The sequence below is a fragment of the Nicotiana tomentosiformis genome, chromosome 11, assembly GCF_000390325.3.
Source record: "Nicotiana tomentosiformis chromosome 11, ASM39032v3, whole genome shotgun sequence".
In the NCBI taxonomy this organism is placed as follows: Eukaryota; Viridiplantae; Streptophyta; class Magnoliopsida; order Solanales; family Solanaceae; genus Nicotiana; species Nicotiana tomentosiformis.
In genome coordinates this window covers 98,051,659-98,068,594 of record NC_090822.1, presented here as the reverse complement: position 1 = coordinate 98,068,594, position 16,936 = coordinate 98,051,659, and the positions used below count along the sequence as shown (strand labels likewise).

The following is a 16,936-nucleotide window of genomic DNA, read 5'->3' as shown; positions in this document are numbered from 1 at the left end:
CACCGACAGATGGGAGGGCACTAAAGAAGTTTGTGGTGGGAAATTGTTATAGAAGTCCACAAATGCAATCCATTTGTCAATGAAAGTCAATCTGCCCACCCCCATTACCTCTCTTTGTTGAATCAACATTAATAATGTAATGAAAATCCATCTGTGTCTAGGCTTCATGTTTGAGGTCAGCTACGTCTTACTTTCTCTGTGAAAAAAAATTACTTAACATTTTACTCAAGTTGCAAATCAGCAAACTGCAAGTATATACACATTTATTATTTTCTTTAATGTAAAATCGTAGAACACGTATTATAACCCTAAATCTTCTTAAGATTAGAGGAGGTGAGAGATATTCATTTTTGAAGTTTGATTGTCCTAAAGTTTTGAATTGTCTATTATTTTATATATTGAAAGTAAAGATTAGGAGTTCGTAGCTGATAGAATACACTTGAACAAAAAAACAAAACAAAAAAGAAAGAAAAAAAAAACAGAAAGGGTGGGGATGATTGGTTCATATTTTATAGTATAATGCACTTTATTAGATAATGATTAAATGAAAATCTCATTTTTCTTCAGAAAAAGATTGCCTAGGACCAATATAATTTGCAATTTTTCATGGTGGTTCTACTAACTAGAATCTTTTTTAGTGCACAATGGTATTACAAATATAATAAATATTTTATAGAAAAAATCTATTTCTTAATACTGTCTTTTGAAGTTTGACTAACCATTATCATTCTCAATCCCAAAAAGATTAATGAATATTTTAAGATAACTAAAAGCGCAGAAACAAGATTACGATTCTTTCCTTTGGGCAAAAGCCAAAAGGCAAATTCTTAATAGAAAAGAATGTAGAACATTAGTTGCAGTGATCCCTTTATTTCAGAAAAGATCCAAAGTTAGAAAAAGTGAAGGGAAAATCATCTTCTTCCGTTTTCCCTTTAATTGTTCTCAAGGGGACCCAAAACAATTCCTCTCCTTTCTGAATTACATTTCTCAGACAAATTCACGTCATACCTCCATTTTAATCCTCAAGAATTAATAGGAAAAGGGACACAAAAATTGAAGTCTTAGATATTTATTCTTTAAAAAAAAATTAAAGTAAAACTAGTGGAGGGGTAGGGGTGTCAATGGTTCGGTTCGGCCGGTTATTTTATAAAATTGGTACCATATCAATTTTTCGGTTATTCTATTATGTATAACCAAAATTAGACTTTTCGAAACCGTCTCAATCATGTCGGTTTCTCTTTGGTATCGTTACGGTTCGGTTAATTTTCGGTATTTTATTAAATATCATGTAAAATTCACCAGTAGAAGTAGAATGCAATAACATACGTTCTTTTATAGGACTTAGCAAAACTATCTAGATATTTTTTACTGTTTAAAGGGTGATGAATTAAAAAAAATGGCTAGAGTATAGATCCATCAACTATTCTACAACAACGTAAAAGAAACCAAGCAAAGGCAAAGAAAATATAAATCACACGAGTGGAAAGATATTAACCAAGTTGAGACTCAAGAATAAAGTATATAGAAGATTAAATAGTCAAAAAGATAAATCTAAATTATATGAAAGGAAACATATTCAATACATTGTAATTTGCTACTCATTAACCCTAGAATACTTTGTGTCTTGCTAATAAAGATACTTGAAATAACTTAGTTTAAGTAGATGTAGCATAATAGGTTTTAGGAATTAGTATTTTGAGTTTAATTACTTGTTGGCTTGTAATAGCTTGCATAATTCCAAGGCCCAAAAAAAAAAATTAATGCATTATTATTTTTAAACTTACTAGATAAATATATTTTTCACATGTAAAATTTATTCGGTATGGTTCGATATTTTTTCGATTTATTTTTATAAAATAAAAAACCTACCCTAATTATTGATGCGGTTATAGATTTATATAAAAACCTATGGTTTCTTAAAAAGAAACCTAAAAATCGGTTCGGTGTGGTACGGTTCGGTCGGTTTTCGAATATCTATTGACACCCCTAGAAGGGGAGAAATGTTCTCTTCTATTGCTTTTTCTTTTTCTAGAACTAATATTGCCGTAGATTTCAAATAAAGGACCGACCATTTGAACCCTACATGAATGAGAAGATTCACATTTTTAAACCTAGCTTGTGATCAAGGCATAGTTACGAGTGAAGATTCATATAATTGCTTCCATCTCAACATACTTATGGTTGAAGCATAAATATTAATGCAATAATTTGAATCTTGCCGATAAAACAACAATAACAATAACATATCCAATATAAATTCACATTTGTGGTCTGAAGAAGATAATATATACGCAAATTTTATCTCTACCTTGCGCAAAAAGAGAGAAGTTATTTTTGACAAACCCTCGACTCAGAAAAAACAAAAATCATGACAATTTAAAAAGAAATATGATGGCATAGAAGACATGGAAAACGAAGTATTAATAACGGCAAGGTAGTCAAAGAGCCAAAGCATAAAAAATACTCCTTCCAGTCAAAGAGCCAAAGCATAAAAAAATACTCCTTTCGTTTCAATTTATGTGAACTTGTTTGAGTGGGCACGGAATTTAAGAAAAAATAAAAACTTTTGAAATTTGTGGTCCTAAACAATTCAAAAAGAAGCTCAGAGTATTTGTGTGGTTATAAAAGCTTCTCATTAAAGATAGAATTGTAAATTTAAGCAAAATTATTTCCAAATTTACAAAGAGGTCATTCTTTTTAGAACAGACCAAAAAGGAAATAGGTTCACATAAACTGGAACGGGGTAGTATCAAATAATAATAAAAATCTAAAACTAAGGGAATACGAGAATAATTCTTGCTGAGAGGAAATCCAATGTTATTATACATCTTCAAACAATTTCATTTGTAAATTCCAATCTAACGGCTAATTATAGTCATTACTAAAGAATTATTTATTGGTAAAAGAAAATATTGATAGGAGAAACCTAAAGTAAAGAACTTTTGCAGAGGAAAATAGAAAAAATGGGAGCAAAAACAGAGAATTATCTTAAATCGTTAACTACATTGGATAGTAGATCCGATTGATACAATGATCCATTTCCACAAGTAGTGGAAAAAGCAATATGGATTTTAACACTTCCTTGATTTTATCAAAGGCTAATCCCAACATGATTGAAAAATCACAACAATCCTCCAATCAATCCCCTCATAAATTCACCTAAAACACATATATACTTTGCATATATGTACAAGAAAAAAAAAACACAAAACACCAAAGGGAAAAACCCAAATACCATCCTATCAAGACATGTTACATCATTAAATTACACCTCAACAATACCTTTTTGACTACTACTACTAACAATAGCTTTCCATTGCTTTCTTTGAAAGCTCTTCTCAAGCTTTGAGTTGGATACTTTACTTTGGGGTTACTTTGGTTTGAGGGCATATTGTTTTTAACAAACCCTTCAAAACCTTATTCCCACCACGTGTTACTCTCCTACACCCAATTCTTTATCTTCACAACATCATCAAAGTTTTGCCTTTGATTTGTCTTCACTCCTTCATATCACCTGTGATAAAAATAAAAGATACTCAGTTTTAGATCACATCATATCACAAACCGCCTCTCTTCCTCCCAAGGGAAGGGTAAGTTAAGGTCTACCTACACTATCCTCTCAGACCCCACTTGTGAGAATCACAGGGTATATTGCTGTTTTAAGTTTTAGATCACATCATATACCATTGTTTTAATCACAATTCAATTGACACATAAGGAAGGGTTGTTAGGCTTTATATACCAAACCCAACCTCCTCCTAATTTTTTGAGTAATAGAGTACACTTTCTTTAGTCTAATGATTATGACATTTAGTCCAACTTTTAAAATCCCAAAAATTTTAAAAATGAAACATATGTTACTATGTCCATAATAGAGTATCTTCTTAAAAATGAAACTCAATTCAATTATTGTTCTTTCTCTTGTCCTTACATTAAGGATAAACCGACGAGTACCCTTACATTTGGCTGTAGTTCAAGATTTGGTGGCAAAAGAGATAATGGTGACAAACAAAGAGCTAAGGTGGCAGCATTTTCAAGATTTTGCATAATCAAGAGTTTGACTAATCAAAGTGTGAAAGTGAAAAGAAAAAATATAATATTTTAAGGAATCTTTAAAACCATTCCTTAAAACCTTCACATGTACCCTTGGCAACTAATTTGCGAGCTATTGCACCGTGATCAAATTACCACCGCACACTTACGAGTAGTGCAGACGGGTTTCTGCTTAAATTTTACAAAAAAAGTACTACTGGCAACTACTATCTTAAGAAAAAATGTTCTAATTTCACGTGAAAATGCAAGTTTAAGACTTTGTCAAAGGAAAAACCTACCTAGTCAGATTGAAATAACGTCACCATAAGGAAAAAATGGCATCTTAAAGAGACTTTCTCACCACCCAAATAGGCAAGCTCTACAAAAGAATTGTTAAGCTAACTATCCCCACAGCACAACTTCTAGAACACTAAATCTACCAAGTAAATTCAGTAAAATTTGAGTAAATCCAACCCAGCTCAATTGAAAATGTAGTAGTATCATTTATTGAAACGGACTAATTAGAAAAAAAAATGTCACATAAATAAGGGGCAAGTTCACATATAGCCATTCTAGGGTATGCCATTTAGAAATTAGCCAGTACTTATTTTGTTCTGAAATTTTAAACTAAAACTCTTTAAGTTCAAGAACATTTTAGTCCAAAAAAATTAAATTGAAAAAATTAAAATTCAAGACGTATTGGCCAATTTCTAAATAACAGCTCGTCTCTGGTGTGTGTGTGTATATATATATATATATATATAATAAATAGAAAAGGAGGGAGTATGTATCACTTACCAATGGAGCAAACAAAGAATCAGTCCTTGAAAATGACTGGATCTGCCAATTCCATCAAAGGGTTCAAACAATCAGCTGAAAATTTCCTCGCAAACATGTAAGAATACGTCGAATTCGACACCCTAAGATCATAAATCAGCTGTGCAGAAACCTCAGGAGGATAATAAGTATGTGGATGACCATCAACTGAATCTGTCCAATTCACATTTGTCAATGTATACTTAGTACACCCCTTTGGATCTTCCATTGATAACAAAGTAGGAAAATAATGTTCCTCAGGATAACAAGACTCAACATTAATACACTTTCTCTTAAATTTCCTCCATAATTTCCTATCCTTAATCACCATTAAAGAATGTTTCCTTGTTAATACAAAAAACTGTGACCCAACTTTAAACTCCTCAAATTTCACCTCAGGTTCCATTACATTCTCCCCTCTCGCATTATACCTATCCAATAACGAATCAGACTCATCTAAAATCTCAATATAACTCGGAAACTCCATTTTCCTTGACAGTTTTTGTGTATTAAGTAAAAATTTGTAGAAATAACTAAACGAGTGTAAAGGGATACAATGTTGTGAAAGAAGAACAAAGTACGTGTTCGACGGATCATCAAGAAGCGAGTGAGCGAGTAGCCTTCGTTCTGCAGATATAAGTGTAGGAGAACTACGTTGAGTTCTTTTAGCAGGAATTAACCGATCTTTAAAAACACCCAATAAAGGTGAGATTTTAACAAAAGGGTCAGAATGTATGTAAATGTTATATAGATGTGGATCTACAGGGTTAATACTGTCATTAAAGAATTTTTCCCATAAAGGAGCAAACTTTATGTCCGAATTTGTTAAAAACAGGAAAGCAATTTTGGGTGGGCGAACGGTAGTAGATCCGAGCCGGAGTTTGTGTGAAGGTTGTTTAGGAAAAGTTGTTTCAGCGGCAATTGCTTTGTGAAAAAGTGAAAGATCGTCGAGTTCATCGGGTACTGAGATTGAGATTTGACGAGGGGGAAGGATTCTTGGTGCTAATAAAAAGAGAATTGGGACTGATATTAGGAGAGTAAGTGAAGGGATGAGTATAGATAATCTGAACATATTTTCAAGAAAATAGGCTAGTTTTTCAAGAAAATGTGTGTGTTTTAGACCAAAATGGACATTAATGTAAGAATCTTGGATTTTTAGTAATGTGGTTTGGGGGAAATTAGGGTTGAGAGTGGAAGAGGGAGATTTGGGGTAAGGGAAGAAATGGTGAAAGTGGCTGAAATAGAGTGGAGGTTTGGTGTAGGGTGGGTGGGGTAACGGAGAAGACGGGGGAGATTGACGGCGTTAAGAGGTGTAAATGAGTGGAAACTGACAAATAGGGACTGTTCAAGGAAATTGCAGGTGTGTAGGGACTCGTGTAGATGATAGAATGGTGTACCTTTGGGGTACTATTGGTTTACTTTATTGCCTTTTTATTTTTTTTTATTACAAGAAAAAATAATTTCTCTATTTTGATCCGTGATTGTACGGAGTTCAAAATGTTTTTGTTTTTCTTTTTCTTTCCGAACTCAATGACTTGAATTTGCGTCAAAATTTCACGCTCCTTATAAAGGAGAATTTAATTTTAGATGGTAACGGTGTATACAAATATTTAGGTGCTGTTTGTTCTGTAGAACGGAAAAAAATAATTTTCATATAAAAGTTAGTGTTATTAATAAATTGATTGATTTTTATATTTTACTGTATGACAACATTATCATCAGGGGCGAATTTACCTTTACACCAAGCGGTGTCACGCAGCACCCGTCGAAAAATTTTACTAAATAAATATATATAATTAAAATATAAAAATAACAATTGTATAAATATAGTACAGTGACACTCCTTGGCACAAAAACCTGACGTTCATTTTCCTACGGAAAATCAAGGTTCGAGTATTCCTAGCTTCATTTCCTTGTTTTCGAAGTTTTTTGCCTGCCTTCTATAAAACAAAATAACAAAATTTAGTATTATTTCTAATCAAGTTATTTTGAATACATTTCAAAAAATGAAAGCTCGTCATAAAGAATTCAATGATATACTTGAGTTGTGTTTTATTAATATGATTTGAATTTTGCTACTTTTTAATATGATATTGTTATAATAATTTATTTATTTGTTCACTTCTTAAAATAGTGACACCACTTATGAAAATTTTTGCGTACGCCACTGATTATCATAACAGCCCGCAAGAGTTGGTTGAGTAAATGGTTTCCTATAGGGGAGACCTATGATCGATTCCCCTCACTAGCAACCTCTTAAGTTAGAGCTCGCCGCACCAAGCTAGTCTAGTGTGATTTGCAACTTTACATCTCCTGTGTTGGTCGCAAGTTATTGTACTTTTCCCAAAAAAACATTAGCATAACAAATATGTGAGGATATATGCATTATATTTTAACTCCTAAATTAGGCCGAAGCCGCAAAACTCCTAATTAATACAAGAATTCTAAATGAGGCAAAACTCCTAATGTATGCAAGAATTTTGAAACTAAATAAAACTCTTAATTTAGAAACCACCCCCCAAAATAGTAAAGTTTGACCAAAAAAATTAACTAAAACAGAAGAACTAAAGTAGCTAAAACAACAACAACATAATGGAATCTCACATGTGGGTGTAGGGAGGGTAGTGTGTATGCAGACCTTACCCCTATTCCGGAGGAGTAGAGAGGCTATTTCCGATAGACCCTTAGCTCACAACGATGGTAAAAGATAGTGGAGCAGTGACATCAAATGAAGTCAGAAAGATAACATCAACAATGTGATAACCAGAAAATAGAAAGAAAAGTAATAACAATAAGCAGTAACAATGGTACAATACTATAAACACAATGAAAGTAATAAGGACACAACAAGAGCCACTAGTATCCTAAGACACAACACTATCAAACTAGCCTCCTACAACCTAACCTACAACCCTAACGAAGTAATATGGACACAACAGGAGCTACTAGCAGCCTAAGACACAACACTATCAGACTAGCCTCCTACCTCCTAATCTACAACTTTAATGCTCGACCTACACTGCTTCCTATCAAGGGTTATGTCCTCGAAAATCCAAAGCTGCACCATGTCCTGCCTGATCACCTCTCCCCAATACTTCTTAGGCCGTCCTCTACCTCTACTCATACCCGTCAAGGCCAACCATTCACACCTCCTTATCGGGGCATCCATATTTTTCCTCCGCACGTGCCCGGACCATCTAAGCCTAGCTTCCCGCATCTTGTCTTCCATGGAAGCCACGCCCACCTTCACCCGGATATCTTTATTCCTAATCCTATCCAGCCTAGTGTGTCCGCACATCCATCTCAGCATCCTCATTTATGTCACTTTCATCTTCTGGATATGAGAATTCTTGACTGGCCAAAAGGTGTAGGATATATGAGAATATGTATAGAGACGAACCTATGTACAGAAAAGAGGTATCACCGAACCCCATTAACCTTGACAAAATTCTAAATATACATGTGCATGTATGTTGAAAATATTTATATATTTTGTCTGAAACTCTTACGATTAAAAGTCTGATGGGACACAGGTTGAGTAGTCTACTCATGCGCCCCCACCATCTTCAAATCCTGGGTTCGTCTCTAGGTATATATATGATATGATCCTCCACCCTTAATCAGATGTCCTTGACTCTCATATCCAAGTTTAGAATATAAAGAATTTCTTGATATGAAACGTTTTAATCCCACAGTAGGACTACACTAGATCTATACGGATTAGTCGAACTAATTGGTAAGTATCAAATATTAAATGATTAAATAAAAAAATATATAGTAAACTTTTATCAAACAAAGAGAACAAATATTGATTCGGGTTCGGGTAGCTAAAAGTGCAAGCATCGTTTTAGAGGAAAAGATGGGCATGGCTTCCACAATGAAAGTTCGCAGTGTTTTCGTGTTTCTTAACTTGAGATAAAAGTTAAAGCTTTCAATTAATTGAAAATGATTTTTTTTCTCTAATGATGCTCTAAGATTAGTCGCGTAAGATCTAATAGTATGGTTTAATGGATACTTTATAGAGTAGACTATTTATCAAATATTATAAAGTATGGATCAGTGCATTAAATGTGTTACAATCATTTTAATAGGAGTAAAGAAATCCATCCTCATGTTTTCCATAGTACATCGATAAAGACAAAATTAATTCAGTTTGGTCCTACACGTCTGCATAATGCATATAGTACAAAGGCCATCTCATCTAAGTTGCTGAAATTATTGCTCAATTATAATTACCACAAATTAATAAGCTCCTCAGCAGGTACAGCACGTCAACCTAATACTAATGTGGAAACTGAGAATCTATAGGACCCAATATCTAATTAAGAAAATATTATATATTTTCAATGTCAACTAGAAGACAACAATAGAAATTTCTAATCTGTATGATGTACTCCCTTCAGTTAATTTTTGCTTACAATAAGTAAATAAACTTTTTGTCTACTCTAGATTTGTTAATTTCTTTGTATTTTATATAGTCAAGATATTTAATATTGAAATGGAATTGGTTCAAATAGAGTTGAATAGACGCGGAAAATTTATATAACCAATCGATCTCAAATAGTTAGAAATTAAAGTATAGTTAATTGAGTATTTGCATCTAAATATTTACGTAAACCTAGATTTATCTCGAAAAAAATAATGCAAAATTAGATTATTATTTTCTAATTCTTCTAAAAAGTTATAATTCTACAAATTAAACAAGAACGAGGTCGCCATAGATTATGGTGCATGTCGGTTTGTCCTTATGTGATGGGAGTATGTGACTATCCCTTACTCTGAAATTGCCATATCTCCCAAAACTGTAATATCCAAGACCCAAACTTAAAAGTAAAATATTTTACAATACAAATTTAATAGTGTTGGATAGGATTCATTTACCATTAATCAGAGATTTTGGATAGAAAATACTTCTTTGTTGGATGGATTTTATGTTGCGCGAATTCAAATAAATTATAATCCAAAAATAATACTTAAATACCAAATAAGAAAAATAAAATAAAAAATAATGAGAATGACAACCTCGTGAACTAAAGATACCAATACGCAATATCACGTAACCTCCTAGATGTGCTACATTTGTTGTGTTTTCTTGGAAAAAGCATAGACGCAACCCAATACCACATGTGCCTACGTACATGTATCTAAGACGAAACATATCGAAATATTATTTTAAAAATTGTAAAGTTCTTCCAGAGCTGTCTATTAAATATTTTTTGAGAACATAAATAATTAAGTAATACTCAACTTATACCACACATGCAACAACATTAGATTGGAAACGAAATTCTATAAATTATTGTATTTCGTTTACGTATTGTTATATAGTAAATCTAATAAAATACTATCTTCCGATCTTCGGTATGGTTTTTGCACAACCATAAAAGTGTAAGAGGACTATATCAGAAACAATAAGCAAAGAAATTGCTGTATCATGAAAATCTAATACGTGTGGTTTTAAACCAAACTCCTGATGTGCATGGTACAACAAAATATATGTATAGTGGCTGCAAAATTAGATAGGATTTACAAGTTGAGAATGTTTGGTTGATGATTTACAAGTTATGGCGGAAAGAAAAGAAGAAAACTCTAGATAGGGTGATGAGAGAGAGGAGAGAGAAATGAGTCGGTCAATAATCAAAACCAGACTTCACCAAAAAAGGGTCAAATATACCTTTGTACTTTCGAAAAATGTTTAAATATACCCTTCGTTATACTATGAGTCAAAATATACCCCTGTCGCTATATTTTGAGTTCAAATATACCCCTCATTTAAACGGAGGGACACATGTCATCGTCCTGTTGGCCAATTTTAAATATCTCCTAGTTAATTAAAAAAAACCCATATTTTAAAAATATTTTTCACTTTTTTCAATTTTTTTAAAGCAATATTTTTGTAAAATATTTTTCAGTTTTTACAAAAAAATTATTTTAAGAAGATATTTTGCTTTACAAAAAAATATTTTAAAAATATATTGCTTTCAATTTTAAAATATATTTTGATTTAGAAGATATTGCAAATATATTTTTCTTTAGAAGATATTTTGCTTTAAGTTTTTCAGTTTTTTTAAAGCAATTTTTTTGTAAAATATTTTTCAATTTTTACAAAAAAATTGCTTTAGAAGATATTTTGCTTCACAAAAAAATATTTAAAAATATGTTGCTTTCAGTTTTAAAATATATTTGCTTTAGAAGATATTGCAAATATATTTTGCTTTAGAAGATATTTTGCTTTCAGTTTTAAAAATATTTTTCAGTTTTTGCTTTTACAAAAAAATTGCTTTAAAAGAAACTGAAAATACTGAAAAATATTTTTAAAATATGGGTCTTTTTAATTAATTAAGAGATATTTAGAATTGGCCAACAAGACGATGACACGTGTCCCTCCGTTTAAATGAGGGGTATATTTGAACCCAAAGTATAGTGACGAGGGTATATTTGGACTCATAGTATAACGAAGCGTATATTTAAACCTTTTTCGAAAGTACAGAGGTATATTTGGCCCTTTACTCTTTTATTTATCTATATGTTTATTTACATAATATGTGTATATATATTTACACCAATAAAATGTGCAAAGAAAGGAAAGAAAAACTAAAATACAAGTGGGATGAGTATCCTTTATTATTACTGGGTTGGGCCCTTTCCTTTAACTGAAGTGGTTGTGTCCATATCTGGGTTAACACCCTCCCCCCCAAGCTAGAGGGTGAAAACACACCAAGCTTGCCAAGAATGCTGTGATGAAGCTGCCCACATAGAGCCTTGGTCATAATATCAGCTAGTTGGTTAGCACTGGAAACAAAATGCAAAGAGATAAGCCCATAATTCAAACACTCACGAACATAATGGCAATCAATCTCAATGTGCTTTGTACGCTCATGAAAAACTGGATTTTTGGCAATGTGAAGGGTAGCCTGGCTATCACAATGGACTGGGACAGGAGTGCAAATAGGAAGACCAAGATCCCCAAGTAGTCTGACCAGCCATGAGATTTCAGCAGCTACTTTCCTGAGTGCCATGTATTCAGCTTCAGCGGAAGACAAAGAAATGGTATGTAGTTTCTTACTTTTCCAAGAGATTGGGCTCCCACCAAGTGTCATATAAAACCCAGTAATAGATTTGTGAGAAATATGCCACAAGAGACAAGTCAGAAGAGTTGGAGAGAAGCACACCCTGAGAAGGATCAGCCAACAAATATCTGAGAACATGCAGGCCAGCCATCATGTGAGGAACATGAGGTTTCTGAAGAAACTGGCTCAAATGTTGAACAGAAAAGGAGATATCTGGTCTAGTCTGCTGCAGGAAATTGAGCTTGCCAATGAGCCTCATGTACAGACTAGGATCAGGGAGAGGGTCACCCATGTCTAAGGTCAACTTAACAGAAGGGTCCAAAGGAGTCACAACAGAAGAAAAATAATTGCAGTTGAACTCAGCAAGAAGATCAGTAGTAAATTTATGTTGACTCGTGATATAACCCTGAGGAGTCTTGGAGATTTCCATACCTAAGAAATAATGGACTAATCCCAAATCTTTGATCTTAAACTGATCATCCAAAAAGGACTTTAGGAATTTCATTTCAGTGAGATCATCTCCAGCCAATAAGATATCATCAATATAGACAACCAATACTTCCAAAGAGCCAGAGGAGGATTTGGTGAAGAGAGAATAATCATTGAGACTGGAAATGTAGCCCCTTGAGAGCAAAGCCTCAGACAGTTTTGAAAATTACTATCTGGATGCTTGCCTAAGGCCATAGAGAGATTTCTTGAGCTTACAGACCAGAGGAGCTGAGGAAGAAGCATATGAGACATCAAGACCAGGTGGAATTTTCATATAGACTTCCTCATGGAGATCACCATGGAGGAAGGCATTATTAACATCCAACTGGTACACAGTCCAATCTCTCTTGATGGCAAGGATTAAAAGACATTTGATGGTGGTGAGCTTGATAACAGGGGAGAAGATTTCAGTAAAATCTATGCCTTCCCTCTGAGTATCATCTCTAATAACCAACATTGCTTGTATCTTTCAATAGACTCATCTTCCCTCTGCTTAATCTTATAAACCTATTTGCAAGGAATTGCCTTCTTATTTTAGGGAAGAGGGACAATGTCCCAAGTCTGATTAGCCTCAAGAGCATGAAATTCTTTTAGTATGGCCTCTTGCCAGGCAGGATGACCTGCAGCCTGCTGATAGAACTGAGGTTCATGCATGTGAGCTTCACTAGAGGAAAGCTTAGATTGTGTAGAGTTAATGTTGGAGATGACAGATGAACAGATATAATCCTTAAGGTAAGAAGGTTGAATGACAGTCCTAGTGGACTTTCTTAAGGGCGGAGGATCAGAAGTAGTGGAGGTGGAATTAGGAGAGGTAGAAATAGAAACATGAGAAACAATAGGAGGTGAAGATGAAGGGATAAGAGGAGAAGTGGGGAAAAGTTCAGAATGACTAGTAGATGGAGTATCCACTGGAGGAGAAGCTGGGATATCCACAAAAGTAGGAGGTAGGACATTGAAATGAGAAGAAGTAGAAGATCAATAGGGAAAATTATGTTCATGGAATACCACATCTCTAGAGTGGAAAACAGAGGAGTTAGACAAATTGAGCAATTTGTAACCTTTCTTGCCACATGGATATCCTAAGAATATACATGCAATAGCTCTAGATTGGAACTTATCCCTGCCTACCTTGGGGTAAGTATCAAAGCAGAGACAACTAAATGATCTTAAATAGTCATAGGAAGGTAGATGACCATGAAACATTTCATAAGGGGAAAGCTTAAGAAGAAGGGGTGAAGGCATTCTATTGATAAGGTATGTAGCAGTGAGGACACATTCTCCCCAATATTTCAGTGGTAGTTTAGATTGAAACGGTAGGGCTCTTGAGACTTCTAAAAGATATTTGTATTTTCTCTCCACAACACCATTTTGTTGTGGAGTATAAGGGATGGAAGTTTGATGTAAAATGCCCTGGGAAGCAAAGAAACTGATGGCTTCAGAACTACTTCCAAGTTCAAAAGCATTATCTGATCTAAATGTGTGTATTGAGGAATTGAAGTGAACTTTCACCATATAAGTGAAAGCTTTAAGAATGGACAAAGTATTACTCTTGGAGGAAAGAAGATGGGTCCAAGTGACTCTAGTAAAATCATCAACTAAAGTGAGAAAATACCTAAAGCCATTATAAGTTTTAGTGTTGTAAGGGCCCCAAATGTCAATGTGAACTAGTTGAAAAGGTGTGGAAGAATGAATAGTACTATCATGAAAAGGGAGTCTTTGTTGTCTAGCCATTGAACAAATTGAACATATAAAAGGTTGTTTAGTGGATACCTTGTTAGACAGAAAGGAAATAGATTGCATCTTATGAAAAGGCATGTGACCTAATCTCTAATGCCAAAGGAGATCCATCTTATTAACAAGTGAAGTTTGATTACAACTAGGTGGAACATTAACATGCAAAGTGAGCAAAAATAGAATCCTCATCTGGGTGAATAGGTGGAGCAGAACCAGGAGAGACCTGAACTTGTTGAAATAAAGTGAGAAGATGTTGATATTGCTCATTTGTAAACCTATGAACTGGAGCAGAACTACAAGGAAGCTGACTGAACCCAGGAGATGGTTGAGGATAGGAAATATCACCTTGGACACATGAAGTAAACTTCTTATTCTTGGTAAATTTGAAGTCAGGGGGAAAACCATGAAGCCTGTAGTATTTTTTCACTGTGTGTCCAGGTTTCTTACAGTATTTACAAGATACTGTACACATATTCTTCTTGGATTCAAAATTGACCTTCTGAGTAAAGCTTCTATTATTATTGTACTAAGCAGGGGTGACAGAGAAAGAAGCAGAATCCCAAGAAAAATTAGAAACATTGGAAAGGGACTTTTTTTGACTCCCATCCTATTAAAAGGGGGAGTAAGCCTTGCTTATAGGAGGAAGAGGGTCATCATCATGATGGCACTCTTAACAGTAAAGTAGGATTCATTCAACCCATTCAAGAACTAGAACAATTGCGGGTCCTCTATAAACTTTGAAAGTGGTCTACAGGAGCATACTGGACCAACATAAGAAGAGTTCAATTCATCCCATAAGCTCCTAAGCTTAGTGAAGTAGGTAGCAATGTTTGATGAACCCTGAGTGGTTGTAGTAATTTTCCTTTGGATTTGAAGGTACTTTGACCCATTTGACTGACCAAATCTCTCATTAATATCTTTCCAGACTTCCCTTGCAGTCTTAAGACACATGACACTGATGGTAATTTCTCTGGACACAGAATTAGTTATCCATGCTTTCATCATGTTATTATACCTTTCTCAGTATGAGTAATAAGGAGAATCTGGTATTGGTTGAGGAACCCTACCATCTAAGAGCCCCAACTTGTTCTTTGCAGACAAGGAGGTAAGCATATTGCTTCTCCATATAACAAAATCACAACCATTAAAAGACATAGACACCAGCTCGCCAGGACTGTCAGACGGATGCACATACAAAGGATGGGATGGATCTATCGTGAAGGGAGTAAATCCCTTAGAGGTCGTACTACTAGGTGATCCTACGTTTTCCATAATACTTCCAATACAATGAAGTTCAAGCTCAGTAACTTCAGAGAAAACAATTATCAACTGAATTAACACAATTTCTACACAAGTATACTCCATGCAACATCGGATTTATATGATTTTGGAGTTGAACAGGAAGGATATTACCAGCCTTCTTCTCAAACTTGAAGAAGAAAAATCTTCTCTGAATATGAAACCCTAGAAAATCGGATTTGAAGAAATTGCTAAGGAAAACCTCGGAAAACCAAACCTCCTAGTAGGACTAGACGATTGAAGAGGAAAGACGAAGAAATCTCCAAATTTTGATGGCAAAATCGTCGAATAGCAGTTGTCTCCGATCAACCAGAGACGGAAACGAAACCGTTCAAAACTCTGGGCGAGGATAACATTGGACTGAAGCTCATGACGAGAGGAATCATAATTCTTGCTCTGATACCATGTTAGGTTGATGATTTACAAGTTATGGCGGAAAAAAAAGAAGAAAACCCTAGATAGGGTGATGAGAGAGAAGAGAGAAATGAGTCGGTCAATAACCAAGATCAGACTTCACCATTTTATTTATCTATATGTTTATTTACATAATATGTGTGTATATATATATTTACACCAATAAAATGTGCAAAGAAAAATTAAAATACAAGTGGGTCGGATATCCTCTATTATTAGTGGGTTGGGCCCTTTCCTTTAACTGAAGTGGCTGAGTCCATATCTGGATTAACAGAGCAATCCTTCAATACACACGATTTTCAACTTAAGATGAGACGATTAGTGTGAAGAATGAGAGTTTGCGTTTTCTGTGTAAGTTCATGCCAAGACGAGTTAGGGAAAAAGTTTTTGTACAGAAATAATAGATTTACGCTTAACAGAGGCTAGTGTAAACTGTAAAAGCCAAGGAAGTTGTAACAAAAGTGATTCAAAGATTTGAAAACAATAGAATTAAGGATTGATTGATTGTACTGCATTAATTGGATAAATTTCATTACTACACAAGATGTGCTATTTCTACAAGGAGAAGTCGGTCGTTGAGAGGCTAAATCCACTATCAAGTAGGTCCAAGCATCGAAGACAGGACACGATCTATCAAAATTGTGCGATGTGCAACTAGGATTTTAATGTCACGGGTGTACTTTTGCCTTCAATGAAAATTTGCTTTGTATATAGAGTGACACTGCTAATATATCATTATTTTATAAAGATATATACATATATACTTGGATATTTTGCCAAACTTTTCAGGTGCCGATGTCCCCTCTCTTTACGACATAAGTCCATCTCTGATCCCGCTAGCCCATTAGACTTTCCATAATGATTTCTAATAGGCCTAACACGAGGCGAAGTGCACAAACAACCATTCTTAGGGCTGCTATTTAGAGATTAACCAGTACCTATTTTGTTCCAAAAAATCAAACTGAAAAACTAGAATTCAGGATGCCTAATTTCTAAATAGCAGTCCTTTAGAGTGGCTACCTAGTGTCATTTCTACCCTACAACATGGCAACAAGTTATCTGTTTTGCCGGATTGAGGCCCA

General features: G+C 34.3%; 1 protein-coding gene across 1 annotated transcript; it reads right to left on the bottom strand.

Annotated features, from left to right (window-relative positions):
* Positions 1-2,983: 2,983 nt before the first annotated feature.
* Positions 2,984-6,057, bottom strand: LOC104089346 (glycosyltransferase BC10-like). The gene is made up of 2 exons (XM_009594214.4): positions 4,831-6,057; positions 2,984-3,514 (listed from the first exon to the last, which is right to left on the bottom strand). Exon 1 carries the CDS (start codon positions 5,918-5,920, stop codon positions 4,850-4,852), a length of 1,071 nt encoding a protein of 356 aa, XP_009592509.1. The 5' UTR covers positions 5,921-6,057; the 3' UTR covers positions 2,984-3,514; positions 4,831-4,849.
* Positions 6,058-16,936: the final 10,879 nt, after the last annotated feature.

Excerpts from the sequence above, each read along its gene's own strand:
- LOC104089346 (XM_009594214.4), bottom strand. The coding sequence starts at position 5,920 with ATGTTCAGATTATCTATACTCATCCCTTCACTTACTCTCCTAATATCA.